General features: G+C 39.3%; 1 protein-coding gene across 1 annotated transcript; it reads right to left on the bottom strand.

Moving 5' to 3' along the window:
• Positions 1 to 13,993: 13,993 nt before the first annotated feature.
• LOC147888567 (GDSL esterase/lipase At5g22810-like) lies at positions 13,994 to 16,080 on the bottom strand. The gene is made up of 5 exons (XM_087392973.1): positions 15,781 to 16,080; positions 15,499 to 15,629; positions 15,144 to 15,377; positions 14,781 to 15,036; positions 13,994 to 14,335 (listed from the first exon to the last, which is right to left on the bottom strand). The coding sequence occupies exons 1-5, from the start codon at positions 16,037 to 16,039 to the stop codon at positions 14,130 to 14,132; spliced, it is 1,086 nt and encodes a 361-aa protein (XP_087249099.1). The 5' UTR covers positions 16,040 to 16,080; the 3' UTR covers positions 13,994 to 14,129.
• Positions 16,081 to 18,254: the final 2,174 nt, after the last annotated feature.

An 18,254-nucleotide genomic window follows, 5' to 3' on the forward strand; every position in this document is an offset into this window, starting at 1 on the left:
TTTTATTCTATGGAGAGGCATACCTACAATTCCATCCTCTTGAGGAGTATAGTTGTCTTTGTAATATTAATTGCATTCCATTGATTCTTCCTTATCATATCAAAGCATGTGATATGTATTCTACTTTTCTTTTCCACAAGTGCCTTCAATTCTATAAGTGCATCTAGTATGTTTGATTTTGGTTTAAGAAAGTTAATCCACAAGTTTTATCAGTAATCATTGGTGAATGTAATAAAGTATAAAGCATTGATGAGAGTTTCATTGAAGCCAATCCCCAAAATTCCAAATAAATTATCTAAATGATGATGCAAAAAATTATTACTCGTGTTTCTTACCCATGGACATGCTTCACATTCATAGGTTTATAAATAGATTTGTAAAAAGTTCTTATACCAAAGTGTTTAACAAAATCCAAGCTTATGAAATCGATGTGGTGCCATCAAGTAGGACTTATTTGTTGCTTGGGCAACCAAAAGGTATCTCTTGCTTGCGGTAACTTTGGTTGTGATAGTTGGTACATGGACAGGGTGCATACAAGAACATGTCCAGACCTAGGAGTGGGTCCAAAACATAACCAGATTGGGTTCTAGATCTAACTTGAGATGACAATAGGGGTTATCTCATCATGGACTCAAAACCATTCCATTGCATTTGTGAACAACATCAAAGGGAGAAAGTAACACAAGGAAGTACTTTATGTCTTTGATTTGTACAAGAACTATACTAGACGAAGTTAAGTGATTTGCAAGGAGCAAGATGAGCATGGTCTTTGATGATCAACTGTTTAGTCCAAATCCATAGGCTCAATGATTCTACAAAGGGAAGATGAGGAAGGTCACTAATAGATCAATACATTATGGTTCTAGACAATAGAGATGTCTCAAGAACATAGCATGATAGATTTGACCATATCCTCACCATATTAGATGTCTAGATTTGGATGTGCTTCACATATCTAGAAGGTTGGGTGGGCTCCCATATTTGTCACATTATGAAAATTTGGGGCTCATTTTGGGGCCTTGCAAGAATTTCACTTGAGAAATTCTCCCAAAAAGATGGGCATGGATAATTTTTTGTAAATTAGCTCAAACTTGTCAGACTTGGCATATTTAGAACCTACTTTTAGAGAGGCTTCCGATCCTATATGCCATAGTGGGGTTTGGACATGGGGGTTACGTAGAAATATTCCTAGAAGAAAGTAACCTTCCCTATATCTTTCCCTCCCCATGTCCAAACCACATCATGGTATATACCATTGGAAACCTCTCAAGGATAGGTTCTAAATATGCCATGTTTGACAAGGTTTGAGCTAGTTTGCAAAACATTACCCATGCCCTATCTTTTTGAGAGAATATTCTAAATTTATATCCTTATAGGGCCCTAAAATGAGCCCCAAATTTCCCTAATCATTAACCGTGAACTCCACCATGCCTATAGCTTGTACAAAGTATCATACCCATCAAAGACAAGCATATATGCTAGAAGCACAATGAAATGTATTTTTCAACACCCAAGGATGATGCATGGTAAGGTGTAAGGATTCAATCATATTCATTCCAATCCATACAAATGCAATGCATATTTTTAAACACCGAGCTTACAAATCCATAGTTTATGATTCTCTAATATTCTTCATTGTTTGAAGAATATTAAATATTTATAAATAAAAAGTTTTTTTAAGTAAATAAATAAATTATATTTATATTTTTTTCTTAAATATTTCCATTACTTATTTCTATTCATATTTTTTGCTTCATATTAATTATTTCTATTCGTATTACTACTTTAATTGGTTATGATGTTTTCTTTTAACATGTCAGATATATTATATAAATGAGAATTGTGATTTTGAAATTTTAAATAAATAAAAATATATATCGTATTTAAATAATTTTATAGGTTATACCAAGTATTAATATATTTATACATAGTTAACTAATATATTAGTATACTACTCATTAAAAATAAAATATGTACATATTAATAAAGAGGTAATGTGCTAATGTTGTGGAAGAGTTTGGTTTGAAAGGACCTATTGTGTACATAAGAGGTTGGGGGAGCCCGAAAATTTTTGCATGTGCAATAGGTTTGAGAAATCTTGAGAAGTTTCAATTTGGAAGGTTTGTGAGAGTTTTTTGAGAAATCTTGAAAAATTAGAAGCTGTTTTGTACAATAAACTTTTTGAAGTACAATAGGTTGGGAGGAAAAATTTTAAAAAAATCTAAAAAAAATTATAACTTGAGTTCTTGTGTATGCAATTCGTTGCAAAGCAACTCAGTTGTTACAAAATTTTGAAAATTTTGCCAATTCAAGCAATAGGTTGAGATGAGGAGAGACCATGACATTTGAAGAATGAAGTATGGAATGAAGGTGGGAGTGAAGGTAATGCTACTTATACTAAACTAAAAATATATCCTAAATCAAATTATATCCTTGCCTTTCATAAAACCCTTAATCCCTCCAAATTCTCTCACTCTCACTTCCCCAGTTTTTAAATTTGCTCACATGGGCTCCTCCTCCTCCTCAAAGGGACTCCCTCCTCCTCTCTTTCCCTCTCCCCCTCCCTCTCTCTTCTCCTCCCCTCTTTTCCTCCTCTCCTCTCCCCATCCCTCTCTTCTCTCCTCTCCTCCCTTTCTCCTCTCTTGCCACCTCCTCCCTCCCCCTCTCCCCTCTCCCACTTGCCCTCCCCCCCCCCTTCTCCCCCTCTCCCACCTGCTCCCCTTCTCCCCCTTCTCCCCCTCTCCCACCCGCTACCCACCCTCTCGCTCTCCCTCTTATGTCTTCCTCCCACTACCACCCAGCCCCCTCCCTCCTCTCTCCCCCACTGCCCACCCCCTCCTGCCTCTCCCACCCACCCACCACCTCCTCCCCTCCCCTCTCCTCTCTTCCTCATGCTATTGGCCACTGCCTCCTCCGACTCTCCTACCCATCACCCACCCCCTCTCCCTCATCTCCCCCCTCTCACCTCCTCTCCTCTCTCCACCCACTATCCACCCCCTCTTCCTCTCGCCTCCCCACCCTCTCGCTTGATGCCCTCTACCCCCCCCCCCCGCCCTCTGTGTGTGTGTGCGTCTCTCTCAGACACACTGAAGTCGTACTTGTTAAAGTTCTAGTGTCCCTCCTTCACTATGAAATGATAGTTCAAAGTACAATGTTCATGGAAAGTGTTTGACTATGCCCTCCCATACAAAAGATGGATTTATCATAGCAAATATTTGATTAATCTTAAAAGATTATATGATAGATTAATCAGAGATTAATCATAGCAAATATTTGATTAATCTTAAAAGAGTATATGAGTGATTTAATATAGTAAGTGTTCTAGTAATTCTAACAAGTATAATTTTTGATTAATCTTAAAATCATATACCGAGTGATTAAACATAGTACAATGTTCATGGAAAGTGTTTGACTATGCCCTCCCATACAAAAGATAGATTAATCATAGCAAATATTTAATTAATCTTAAAAGAGTATATGAGTGATTTAACATAGGAAGTGTTCTAATAATTCTAACAAGTATCATATTTGATTAATCTTAAAAGCATATACCGAGTGATTAAACATAGTAAGCATTTTACTAATTCTTACAAGTATCTGGTTATCTCGCCACACTGTAGTATCGAAAGTTATCTTAAAATTTCTCATTGCCAAACTGTTCATCATCAGCAAAATATTCATCATAGGAAGTAGTTTTGGAATCTTAGCAGCAGATACTTGGATTTTCACTAAAATTTGGTTTTAAAATTCAGCCAAAAAAACAACATTACCATTGTAATCATTTTTGGCATTAGCAGAGAATGAACAAAGACTCTAAGCCACTGAAAGGAACACACATGAAGCTGAAGAATCTTGCTACGACATATCCAAAGCATGATGGAAAAGATGAAATAGCTGTGAAGGTGTTAAGGAGTGTACTGTGCAACTATCTTAAGCAACAAGCTACAACCAGGTGGAACAACGTCTGATAGGATGATAGTCACTGATGACAGAGCATAAGCTCTAAACAATAAAAAGATGTGAATTCAAGAAGATTGGTGAACATCAACACCAACAATCGCTATAAAGTCAATACAACAACAATCCTAGTGTCATCTGCAAATAGCATGAGCATCAGAACAACCAATGCAAGACAAAGTCGACTTCTTCTTTATAGTTCATGGAGGCACTCCCAGCGAATGTCGAAAGCAACTGAAGGCCCATCGTCACCAAGCCAAATAAGAGGCATCTAATTCACAAGGAATATATCTAGAGCTAAGGCTAACAGTCACACAAATCAAGATCTTGACAACGTCTTCCATGATTCGGACTATATTCCAAGTGGGGAGAGTTCCTCAACAAATTAAGTTCACAGCTCAAAAATTCAAGAAGCTGTAATAGCTGAGCTTGAGGTGTTGCCTATTTCAACACCTAGTGAGACATTCCTTAGGACCACAGTGGGAACACATCTCATTGCAGGCTTATTCATTGTAGCCCGAGGTCATCCCTTGCCACCTCATTTCAAAAAAGAAGGCCCTGTTCTCCAAGTTGTCAGGATGCAAAACTCCTTAGTCAAAGCAACAAAGATCGAAGGGAAGCAAGGACAAGATCCAGATAGTCATATCGGACAATTTGAGACCTATTGGACGGCTAGTGGATTTGGAGCTCTACTTGAAGCAGTAAAGAAAGAGCAATTTGCAGCTACTTTTGAAGGTAAGGCAATGACTCTTGCAAATTTTACAGATTATGATGCCTTGAAAGTCTCATTCCTAAATAGATTTAGAAAAGAAAAAACACCAAAAGTAGTTCTAAAGAAGCTTTCACAACAAGACAAAGCACCTACAAACGTGCACACAAACGCGTTTACTGAACTAAATAAAAAACTTACGGGCACGTCTATTTTTGCATCTAGAGACCCACGTCTAACAGTGCATCTATATAGTAGACACACACACGTATAGACGTGCATTTAGATGCATAAATAGATGCTCTGCTTAAAAATTTAAAAAATAGACAGACGCATCGTTAAACGCGTGTATAGACATGTTTTTAAACAATTTTATAAAAGCATTTATAGATGCGCAAATAGATGCTTCTCGAATAGACAGATGCGTATATAGACACATTTATAGATGCACTGATAGACGTGCTTTATGATATATTTTTTAAAATTTACAGAATGCTGTGTATGTTGTGTATGCTATATAGTTATAAGAATCCCATTTCCATATTGTGTAATTCAATTCTTATAGCCAACCGCATTTTAATTACAATTCCAAATAAAACATTACAACTCCAAAACACAATAAAATTAAAAGCTCAAAAAGTGCTTGTATGTACATATAGCACGAAGCTAAGCCACGTCATGTGGCTTCAAGTACAAAAAATAAGAGAAGTGTATATACAAGAGGCACGAAGCCAAGCCAGTGGCTTTAAGTACAAAAAAGAGTAGCTAGCACTACTTCTACGACTAATCCTCGCTCCCTTCCATGCTCCCTTTTGCGCTCCCTTCTACGCTCCCTTCTCTGCCTCCTTCCTCGTCTTCTTCCTCGTCCTCTTGTGCACGGGCTTATAAACAAGGGACAACATATATCAATGTATGAAAAATCAAATCTTTACTTATAATATTGACATTATTTAATTACTTTCAAATACCTCGGGGGCCGCTCCAGTAGCCTAGATATACTGCTCCTCAGTAATCAACCCGTCATGATAGAAGTGCCTCCATGTATCTCCTCTGTGATGGTGGCAGTGGTAGGCTATCTCGATAGGAGTAGGGTATCTGCCCACGATATCAAGCTACAAGATGACACAATTTGCGGAGGGATTAGTACAAAGAAACAACCTCCTAATAAACTACATAAGCAATATAATTTGAGATCAATACTTACAAATTGGGCCTCCCATGAATCAACACCCCCTGCTTCAAAATGCACGCTTCCATATTGCTCCATCTAGATCCTTCGTGCCTCCACATGCTGCAGACTGGGGTCCTCCCTCGCTAACTTCATTGCTTTCTTCCACTCACGCTTGTGAGTGGTGTGGGGTGGGCCCCTTGGTGGTTGACCTCCATCGAGCCTAGCAAGCTCTGCTAGTGCCTGTCTCTTAAGCAAAGATCTTTTACTGCCAAGTATCGTAACAATCTTTGACTTGGCCCATTTATCTATGAATTGGTGTTTGGGGGGGTTAGGATACCTAGAGCGAACAGCAGCGAGGGTCTCATCAGCCAACCTCTTTGGCTGGTCTTTGTAGTGGATAAAGCAATCTCTGTAATTGTTAGCAATTATAGAGCGCATGAAGGCCATGATGTCCTTCCCCCGTGCATCCATCAAGATGCCTCCTGTCTGAGTGATGTCATAGAATATCATACCATCACCCAGAGGCACGTCTAAATCATCTGAATCATCATCGTCTCCACCGCCACCCCTCCCAAAGCACTGTGCCATGCATCCCCCACCGCTCTCCCTGCTACTATGCCTGCTACCATGTCGTGTCGAGCTAGTACGCTGGCCACTCATAGCTGGAGACTGCACGGGACTACATGGACCACTCGTAGCTGGAGAACCAAGTCTCGACTGCACAACTGCACAGGAGTACGCTGACGACTCTGTGAGATAGACCTATGAGAATCACCATCGATTTCTCCCACCTGATCATCCTAGATATGTTGCCCCTTAGAATGAAGTCCTCCCACAATCACTCACCGTGGGAGATTGGATGAGAATTTGGGACGGTTCCATGACTCCTCCACCACTTGGCATGAGCCGGTAAGGGTTTGTAACTATTGTGTGCTATATTGGCTAGAAATAAAGATTGCCCGCCAACACCAACTTTTGTTTAGATACTCCATCTTTTATCGTTTACCATATTGGTCCCACCTCAAGATCAATCACCTACTTGATCCCATGCATATCTTCAAGAATGTGGCATCTACCATTTGGGAGCATTTGAATGGGACACGAGATTCCGCAGGCATAAGGGAGGATCTATGCACCACAGGGAGGATGCATGAAGCTTGGCCACAAGAGAGACCAAATGGGCGTGTTTTTTTACCTCGTGCACCACAGGGAGGATGCATGAAGCTTGGCCACAAGAGAGACCAAATGGGCATGTTTTTTTACCTCGTGCATCGTGGAGGTTATCAAAGCTAGAGATGGCGACGGTGAAGCACGCTATTACTACAATTCGTACTCCCACTGGATGCATGAGGTGTTTGAAGGGAGCCTTTACAAAGAGCAAGAAAAGAGGTGTAGAGCAATTATATGGCTTGAAATCTCATGATTGGCACAAGATGCTCCAAGTAAGTATTTTATGTGCATAATATCTTTTTCCTTTCAAATTTGTGAGTGAATAATTATAAGCAACTAATCAACCACCTCCTCATGGGTTCAGTTCATACTACCTACTAGCATTTCACGTAGTGCATCAAAGGATGTGAAAGATTGTATTTACAAGATGGGCGAGCTTGTGAGGTACTTTACATGATACAAAATATGATGCGTATCAATGCTCCATGCAAGTTTGAATGCATATTGCTAATATGCTATACTTTTTCATTTCTAGGTATGTGAGCTCAAAGGAAATAGATCCCACCACGCTTGAGAATGCTCGAGTTATGTTAGTGGAGGTGGTTTGTTTAGTGGAGGAGACATTTTCACGTTCTATTCTCATAAGCCAGCTACATCTTATAGTGCATTTGGTGGCTGAGACAACTATATGCGGTACTATACATGCACGATGGTTGTTCTTCCTCGAGTGCTTCATGAAGACCTTGAAGGGGTTCGTGAGACAAAATACAAGACCCAAAGGTAGCATGGCTGAGGGTTGGTTGGTATAAGAGTCACTTATATATATTTCTAAGTTTCTTGTTGATGTGGATAGCTCTCTCCCACGACTATGGAGAGATGATGAAGACCTAAGGATGACCTCTATTGTGCCTCAAGGGAAAGGACACAACAAAGTAATAGACATGGAGTTGCGTAATAGTATCAACCTCTATTGCGTGCTTAATTGTGATGTGATGAAAAGATGGGTGACAAGATACGACGATGCAAAGGCAAGAAGACAAGAAGAAAGGGCCCTCTTTCGTACACACCACGAATCTCGTGTGCCATACCCTCAGTATCTAAGAGCACTTCCAAAGGATATTCATGTGGATTGGCTACTTGATGAAATGGAGAAAGCAGAGAAAGACGAGGGGATGCATATCACAATGGAAGAATGGGAGTATGCTAGGGGATGCATGAGCAAGGTCGGTATATAGAATGTTATGCATAAGTTAGGAGCTTTCAATAATTTAGATTTCTTATTTAATTGATTTTTTCTTGGTGTAGTGCACTATGTTCAATGCTATATGGTGTGAGGGCAAGCATTTTCGAACACAACACATTGATGATAAGAAAAACACATAAGATTGTGGCATCATTGCTAGCTTTGAGGGAGCCAATGGAGCCATGGATGATTATTGTGGCATAATCCAAGATATTATTAAGCTTGACTTTCGACGCTTCTTTGCCTATGTTTTGGATGTAAAGTGGTTTAAGGACGTGGTGGAAAGAGGCCCTAATGCAACAATCAAACGCCATGCAAGTGGCTTTGTAATTATTGACTCCACAAAGTTTTGGCAAAGTAGGAAGGACACACTAGTACTACCGCAACAATGTGAACAAGTACTGTGCACACATATAAAAATACTCGCTTTTAAATATTTGATACAAGAAAATAACATGATTGTATTTGTGTTTGAATTAGGTTGTCTATCAACCAATGGTGGATAATAATAGATGGTGGCATGTCATACCTATTATGCCACATTCCAAAGTGATGTATAGTACATTTACTAATATGGAGTGTATGGAGGATGATCATGGCCATGGACGTGATGATGACCGTGATACGAGAGAGGAGGATGATCATGAGATAGGAGATAGAGATATTGAGGCCATTACCCGTGAGGATGAGCCTACCATTGGTGATGCTGATTTCGATGAGCACATGAACTGTAGCACAAGTAGTAGTGCATTGAGTGTATTTGTAGATCTAAACACTTGTTTGGATTTTGAAGTAGATAGTTTGGTAAGGGTTGATCTCATTGAGGATGAGATTGAACCGTAGCCTATCATTGATATTGGCAAAACTATTTTACATATTGTCTCATTCTCCTCACCTCACTTAATTCTTGTATATGTGGGCTTGCAAAAAAGCATTGATGTTTTTGTTAAAATTATGTGCTTTGGTAATCATGGGCAATGTTTGAAAAGCAATGATGTACACCAAAATCTCACTTTCTGTATTCTCTAGTTTGCATCTAAATACGCGTCTAATTCCCAGTGTAAATGCGCAAATAAACGCCCTAATACACGGGCAAATAGATGCACTGATAAATGCAATGTTAGACGAGCTCGTATTTCCTCAGTTTAGACATGCAAATAGAAGTGTTAATACATGCACAAATAGATGCGCTGATAAACGCAATGTTATACGAGCCCGTATTTCTCCGTTTAAACGTGCAAATAGACGTGTTAATACACACGCAAATAGATGAGGTGTTAGACGCGCTATTAGATGCACTCATAATTCCTCTACTCAAACAACGCCTATAGACGCACTCGCTATTTTGCACATCTACCAAGCGCGTCTATAGTTGCTTTGTGTTGTTGTGTTTGGAATATCAAACAAAAAGACCTATTGGTGGAGGACTATGCATAGAAATTCGAGAGAAATTTAGGAATTTGAATCAGAGGCTAGCCATCCCACAAAGGCCTATAGATGAACAACTTGGTGACTACTTTTGCAAAGGACTAACCAAGCAATTGAGAGCTGCAGTAGTAGGGAGAGATCAGTTGGGAGGAGGAAATGACTTTAATAACATGGTTGAAGCAGCTCAAAGAGCAGAGAGAAGGCTTGGTTTTGTAAATTAAAGTCAAATAAAGGAAAGAAGAAATGAGCATCCAACTCTTAACACAGATTCAAACACAAAAGATGACTCCAATGTAGAGGAGGATGACAGTGATGCATCAAACTTCGATAGCTCGGATGACAAATCTGAAGAGAAAGAAACCAAGAAAACAAAGAGGAAGAGAAAGGAAATGAAGGCAAAAACCAAAAAGAAAGAAGAAAAGAGCTCAAAAGAAGAATCCAAGCTAGAACAAATGATAAAAGGTTAGTTTTAGAATTTAAGGTTATCACCAAATCAGGCAAAGATTGCATGTGAATTATGTGGAAAAGATAACCATGATAAAGACAAATGTTGGTATAACCCAAATTTCAGGGGAAGAGTGCCAGCTCACATTCAAGTAGCGCCTCACAATACGGCTACACCACTAGAAGCTAATCAGATTGTAGTGCAAGTGTAGAGATAATAAAGATTCAACAATGTTGCCCCAAGGAGGGATAATAACCAAAACTGGGAAGTCAACAACAGCCAAATATAAATCAAGCATGCCATTACTGTGGGAAAGATGGCCATAGACAAGGTCCACAATGTGAGATATGGTGCAAACATAGAGAAGAAAGAGGGATCCCAATTATCCTTGAATACAATTGCAAGGGGAAACCCAAATCCTCCACAACAACCACCAATAGGTGTAAACATGGTTAGTCTACAACCAATTAGTGAAGAGCCCACAGAGAGTTTACATAAAAAAGATGTTCAGATGGAAAAAAAAAGTACATATTACTACACAAAACATATTATTTCCTGGAGTACAAAGTAATTGCACATCGGGAAGAAACATAGTCAGGATAAAAGAGCATAAGGAAGTTGTAGAGACAATGGTAATAACAAGGTCAAAGGGAGAAAAACCCCTAGCAGGACTAGGAGAAACCCCAAAAAATACAATCAAGCCTATTGGTTGGGTTGAGCAAGAAAAAGTAAGAAACAAAGATCTGGAACAAATCCTAGAAATCAATGTACCAAAAAAGGCACAATTACACAGAAAGGCAAAGCCAAATTAGTTTTGACTACACCAGGACAACATTTCGACTGCAAGCACAAAGATGTGTGGTAAAGAATTATGGAAACACAAAAGGATGGCAATGATGATAGATACACAAAAATGACAAATCATAAGGAGACAACACAAGACACATTTTATGCACAAAAAGAAAGCCAGAGCCCACCGACCACCAGAACATATCCTCCTAAGGCAAATAGTAAAATTATAGTCAGAATCCAATCGAATACCATCTAACAACCAGAATTCAGTAGCAAAGAGCAACTACATCATGATGAAGAAGAAGATATCTCTAATGTGCATAGCGACACTTTAATCAAAGGAAGGAGACCATACAAAAGGCAAAAGGCCCAGAGCAGGTTGATAATTTCTTCAAAGAGCTATTACACCCAAAGGTGCAAATCACATTGGAACAACTATAAAATCTTGTACCAGCATTCAAGGAACAATTGTTTCAAGGTTTGCAAGAAGACAACCAACCCAAGGCATGAGTGACTAATGATAGAAGAAGATGAAGAGCAGTCTCTAGAAATCTATACATCAACAATAGAAGAGGTGGATTACAGAGTTCCCATAATTAATGTTGAATACAAAAGGCAACGAATACCACATGTCCTGATTGATGGAGGATCACGTGTTAACATATTATCTGAGGAGTTATTCAAGAAATTCTGGTGCAATGAGTTAGCTCCAGCACCATTCCAAGTGAGAATGGCTGATCAAAGAAGAATCCAGCCACCTGGCATCCTCAAAGGCTAGAAAATTAGCATTTGGGGATTAAGTTTCACTCTTACATTTGTTGTACTTAGAATGGAAAAAAAAGAGAGTTCCTATTCCATGTTATTAGGTAGACCTTGGATGAAAGCTGCAAGAGTGAAACAAGATTGGGGAGTTGAGAGAATCACAATAAGAAAAGGTAAGAGAAAGTTTAAGATTTTCCTAACATCTAAAAAACGTTTCCCTTGGCACATGCAGCCATTGGAGGCAGAAGGTGTAAACATGGTGGCTAAACTTGAGGAGGGTGAGGAAAAAAGCTTCCTAATGAGAAACCCATCTGTAATACCTATATTTGAGGTAGACGTGGCAAAGATAGTCAAAAAATACATTACTCAAGAGAGGAACCACAAGCTACTGATTCACCTACAGACAAAACATAATTAGATACAATCAGATAGAAGTCGGATGCATAATCAAAAAACAAAAATGCCAACACAACAAAAGAGGTAGACAATCAACAAGGTACATCAGAAGAGAACTACAAAACAAGTATACAAGCCATCATTGGGGTAGAAGCATAGTTTGAAGAGCATATGAAAAGGAGTGCTAGAGTCAAAGAAGATGATCTAGAAGAAATGAATCTTGGTGACTATGACAACCGCAAAATAGTTCTTATAAGCATTGGCCTCAATACTTCATTCAAAGAACAACTCAAACAATTGTTGGTTGAATACAAAGATGTCTTTGCATGGCACTGTATAGACATGAAGGGTGTAGACCCAAGATTTTGCCAACACAGAATCAACCTAAAAAAAGATGCAACACTAGTGATCCGGCAGAGATATAGGATGAACCCCAACTACGCTAGGCAAGTGAAGGAGGAACTAGACAAGCTACTCAAAGTTGGATTCATATATCCCTTTTAGTTGGTAATATAAAAAGCACTACCCTTGATATTCACAAGAGGGCTCTAGTCCTCGTGGATGTCATGCTTCTAATTTCATTATCGGTGATATTCACAAGAGGGCTCTATTCCTCATATTCACAAGAGGACTCTAGTCCTCATGACTATCATGTTTCTAATTTCCATTATCTATTTGTTTGTACTGTTTGAGGCCTTGTACTTTCCAATGCTGAAATCACCTTTTTATGATGTAAATGGGTTGATTTTGAAGCACTACCCCTGATATTCATAAGAGGGCTCTGGTCCTCATGGATGTTATGCATCCAATTTCCATTATCTATTTGTTTTGTCTAAGGTGTTTTATTTCCAATGCCAAAATCACCTTTTTATGATGTAAATATGCAAGATTTTGAATTTGATGTTGCATGCTTCTTGATAAAATGGTATAAATTCTAGTATTCAGCCAATAGTGGAATATGAATAACATACGAATCTTTTGATATATGAATAATCGCAAAAGTAAATGATAGTAAAGCCAAATGCATAACAAGGTGAATGATATTCAATCATTCATAAGGCCTGCCCAAGATTAAAAAAGTAAACACAGGAATCCACTGAAAAGGGTGTGAAGGAAGAGGAGATAACGGGGAGAGAGAGAGAGAGAGAGAGAGAGAGAGAAGGGGGGCTGTGGGAGAAAAGGTAGAGATCGTGTGTAAGAAGACTTGAGGAGATAAAGAAGGGGAGAGAGAGAGAGAGAGAGAGAGAGAGAGAGAGAGAGAGAGAGAGAGAGAGTAAATGATAATAAAGCCAAATGCATAATAAGGTGAATGATATTCAATCATTCATAAGGCCTGCCCAAGATTTTAAAAGTAAACACAGAGGAATCCACTGAAAAGCGTGTGAAGGAAGAGGAGATAAAGGGGAGAGAGAGAGAGAGAGAGAGAGAGAGAGAGAGAGAGAGAGAAGGGGGGGTGTGGGAAAAAAGGTGGAGATCGTGTGTAAGAAGACTTGAGGAGATAAAGAAGGGAAGAGAGAGAGAGAGAGAGAGAGAGAGAGAGAGAGAAAGTCAACCACTTTAAAGTCTGCATTCAAGTCCAATAAAGAAGAGCCAATAGGAAAAATGCACTTCCAAAAATTCAAGAAATGCCTAATTTATACTTTGCCAAAATTTCAAAAATTCAAGAAATACCTAATTTGTGCTTTGCCAAAATTTCATCGTTGCTAAGGCTACCCTAGGGAAGACCAAAAACATACTAAAAGTTTCTATCAAATAGTTGTAAAAATGCAATACTTTAAATTACCTAATAAAAGAAATGACTCTAAACTAAGAAAGCGCGAAATGCCAACAGAGTAACGTCATAAATCCTATTTAAGCTCAATGATCATTGGAGTGTAATGACTACTATTAAATATTTTGATCCTTATGCCGGTAGCAGATGATACAATCGAACCTCTTGAAATTATGCTCGAGCTGCGTTTCTTCGAAGTGAGGAGCTCCTATGTATGTGTTGTCCTCAAAGCTTGATAAGAATTATATGATCAAATAACTTTCACACAAGCACATTCAATGTGTGCTAGGATTTGGGATCAAGATTAAAGCGTGGCAGGCCAACAGTGTAAAGAGCCTCTCCCACCAGATTATACAAAGCAGCGGTTGGATGGAAGCTATCCCAAAATGCGTATTTTGAAGCATCATCGCACGTAGGCGATAGCCTATTGCACAGCACGGCCACCTCAACTGCTCCGCTTCCACAGCACGATAGTTTCACTTCACTAAACCCTGCACCATCAACAGCCCATCAATTCTTAGCAACTATACACAACTCCTTACCCTCTTCGTCTACTTAAATCTGTACATGTTCTATTTTCGCCTCCTTCGAATTGGCCTTGTAAATCCGTGTTTCGGACGTGCATAAGCGTTTTCCTCTTTGTACTAGCCTTTATGGACTCGGTTCTGCCTTTTTAGTTTCACATGGGTATAACATCTACGAGGCCAACAGATTTTGTTACTGTCCTTCACAGAAGCATTCTTGACTGATACGTGTGAAAAAACCCAGTACACAGCAGAAAACAGACATCATCTTGCCAAATCACTCAAACGTTGCGTTTACCTCTAGCAACTGCTCTACTAGGGACCAGGTTAACGGTGCTGTTGGCTCTCGAACATCCAAAAGATTGCTAATCGTCACGTGCACCTAGCTAGAAGTATGACTACTGTAACTTACCATATTTTGAAGGGCTGTTGATCACATCCATTATCACGTTGTAGCAGTCTAAGTAGACAATTGCTGCTCCAGAAAGTTGCTGGGTTAATTCCAAAGTCTTCTGCTCTAGCTGCCGGTTAAATGCAAGAGCAGCTTCGTTCAAAAACTGGATGCAATCTCTTTTTCCCTTTCCATACAAAGTAATCTGCGATGGCAAGCATCCCAATGGTGCGATAGAAATGACTCCAATCCTTCGGGCGCCCAAGTAGTATAGTTTCTGGCAAATACAGCCTTGCTCAGCATGAGTATCACGATCGAAACATGAACGCCCGGGACAAAGAGAGAATGTGTGGTTACCCAAGCATTACGTCAGAAAATTCACACCTGAATGCTACGAGTAGCGAGCTCTATTAGCAAGTTTGTGAACTCGGTTGCATTCATTCTTCCCTTCAGAATGGGATTAATGTAATAATTGAGCGCATAATCATCGTTTCCCGTACTGATTATGTAAATTGCTTTCGATAGAATCGCTGAAGCATTGACGCTTCCCACCACTTCGCTTAATTTGCTTTGGTACTCCTCAAAATATTCCAGTTGCTGTGTCAACGAGACTACATTCTGCAAAAGCTTAGCTTTTTAATTGAGCAGTACCGTCTTCAACTAGGGCATAATATTTTGTTTCGCACTATTCGTCAGCAATTTGCAGAATACTACACGAGTTTGTTTCCTCAAGAGTTACCCAAAGTCGAGCTGTGTTATCGTAGTATCCCGAAGCTGACGAAGCGAAGTTGACACCGTATACAAGGTTTTCTCCCTCTGCCCGGGCATCCAAATATGCATAAGGGATGAAGGGCAGTCCGAGTTTAGACGCTGCCAGCAAGCGTAAAATGCAGGCGGTGGTTAACGTTCTTGGTTGTGATACTGACACCTCAATTAAAGGGTAGATCAACGTCGCGCATGCAGATCAGAACTCGAGGCATGAAGGAAACAACATATGGTTCAATAAATCTAAAATGCTTACCAACGAGATCTGTGGCGAGCATGCCATTGCAAAAGCGGCCAGTGGGCTGGTGGTGGCTGAAATCCCGTCCATAGGGTCGGAAATTGCTTTTGACAAGGGTGCGCAATCCATTGTTCATGCCGACGTCAACGGTGGAGTCACCAAAGATGATCATAGCGGGGACGAGCGGGGGGGAGCTGGCGACAGAGAGGGAAGGCCAAGGTTGGAAGAGAAGAGCAACAACAATGGAGTAGAAGAGGAGGAGGACATAATTCTCCATAGATGAACGCAGACTACTGACTCGAATCTGCGTTGCAGCAATTCGTTATCGTATGAATGGAAACTACTGCCTTAAATCTGCGTTGCAGCGATTGTTATCAATGAATGGAAGCTACTAGCTCGATCTACAGTTGCAGCAATTATTATCGAATGAATGGAAAGTAATGACATCGACTAATGAGTCCGATATGCGTTGCAGCGATTGTTATCGGATGAATGGAAGGTATTGACTTGGACTAATGAATGCAAACTATGTTTCTAATGAATGCAAACTACTGACTTCAATCTGTGTTGCAGTGATTGTTATCGGATGAATGAAAACTATGACTTAGATCTGCTTTGCACGATTCTTGTTTTTTTATTGTATTGCATTGTATTAGAGAAAACTGTCGATCTATATTGGAAAGCGATTACAACGATATTGGCTAAGCGACTGATCTGAGAGTTTGAAGGCAATGGAATTAATTGTACTTTGCCATGCAAACGATATTCACGTGATTTGATGCAACTGCCAACTACTTTTTCGCCACCCTATTTATTTGAGCTTGTTGGCGAGATGTCTATTGTCAGCGTACCCCATGAATATAATTGCAACTACTTCTCAGCTACATCCTAACGACCTTTCTAAAGCACTAGAGGACTCTTATTAGTTAGTTATTTTCTCTACCAAATCTTTCCTTTATAACTTCATCCGTCCACACTCAATCTTGCAACTTTTGGCTTTCCATGATTATTATCCTCTTTATGCCACCTATTGATAAGTTCGCTAAGCACTAGAGGACTCTTACTAGTTAGTTATTTCTCTACCAAATCTTTCCTTTATAACTTCACCAGTCTACACTCAATCTTGCAACTTTTGGCTTTCCATGATTATTATCCTCTTTATGCCACCTATTGATAAGTTCGCTATGCCATGTGATCATTAATTTCGATTCGTTACACCTGTGACTCCTACTTGGCTTCTAGTTCTATAAATTTAAAGCCTTCAAATCAATGTCCTTCATCTTTGTGCCTTCCTTGAGGCTTTGGCTTTAACTTCCTTTTCTACTTAGACCATCACCTTTCCTTTCCTTTAAAAAAAAGCATTGCTATCATCCCCCCTTTTTTCTCTTTTATAATAAAGGTATACTTTTAAAGAAACACTACATTGCATGTAGAAACGTATGTTTAACACAAATTACAAAATCTAGATCCTATGCTTTTCAGTTTGAAAATTTTACTTAGACCATCACCTTTCCTTTCTTTAAAGAAAAAGTATTGCTATCATCCCACCTTCTTTCTCTTTTATAATAAAGGTGTACTTTTCAAGAGACACTACATTGCCTGTAGAAACCTATGTTTAATGAAATTACAAAGTCTAGATCCTATGCTTTTAAGTTGGAAAATGTATCTTCGGCATTCAAAATAGGTCTTTGAAGCATCTCATTTATTTCCTTATGCTAGGAAAATCAATTTCTTTTAAATAATAGTAGCAATGGTGGCATTTGGGTAGACTATGAAAGTTGTTAGTTTTCTTAGGGGGTCACTATATATTAACCCCCATATCATGTGCATTCAAGGCCTATTTTTAAAACCCTGCACTACAAGGCATAGGCCCTTTTTCGATGAAAATACCGATGCTTTTTACATTATTTTTTTTTTTAAACGGGCGTAAATTACATCGTTATTAAAGTCATTAAAAGCGTAAAAAAATAATGGTCGCTATAAACCATCGCTATATAGTGACGCTGATAATCGTCGCTCTACAGTGACACTGGCAAACGTCGCTATATAGCGATGATTAACAGAACTTTAAAAAAAGCATCAGTGGGGCTAAACAAGGCCATAGCAAGCCCTATTTTGCCCACTAATGTTTTTTTTTTTGTAATTACAAAAAAAGTTTTTTATTACAAAATTTATCTTGCGAAAAGGGTGATACAAAATCGCTTAAATGAAATGATCGAGCAATAAACACATAAACATGTCGAACATATACAACATTGTTTGTTACAAAATTACCCTTTCTAAAAGGGTGATACAAAATCGCTCAAACAAGCGAATATACAAAATGACATACATGGCAAAGTATATGCAAACTGCTACTACTACTACTACTACTACTTCGAATCGTCCTCGTCTTGTTGGCCTGATCCTTGGTCCTCGTGAGCTGCGCCTTCTCCTTGACCCCCGTCACGTGCGTCTGATCCGTGGCCCTAGTGATCGCTCACCTCCGGTGA

This window comes from Dipteris shenzhenensis, chromosome 21 (assembly GCF_047967505.1).
Source record: "Dipteris shenzhenensis isolate YYH24624 ecotype China chromosome 21, Dip_SZ_1.0, whole genome shotgun sequence".
Lineage (NCBI taxonomy): Eukaryota > Viridiplantae > Streptophyta > Polypodiopsida > Gleicheniales > Dipteridaceae > Dipteris > Dipteris shenzhenensis.

Excerpts from the sequence above, each read along its gene's own strand:
- LOC147888567 (XM_087392973.1), bottom strand. The coding sequence starts at position 16,039 with ATGGAGAATTATGTCCTCCTCCTCTTCTACTCCATTGTTGTTGCTCTT. Across the intron at positions 15,378-15,498 it reads ATAACACAGCTCGACTTTGG|AATGTAGTCTCGTTGACACA; the intron begins GTAACTCTTGAG and ends AAGCTTTTGCAG. Across the intron at positions 14,336-14,780 it reads CAACAGCCCTTCAAAATATG|GGTTTAGTGAAGTGAAACTA; the intron begins GTAAGTTACAGT and ends TTGATGGTGCAG.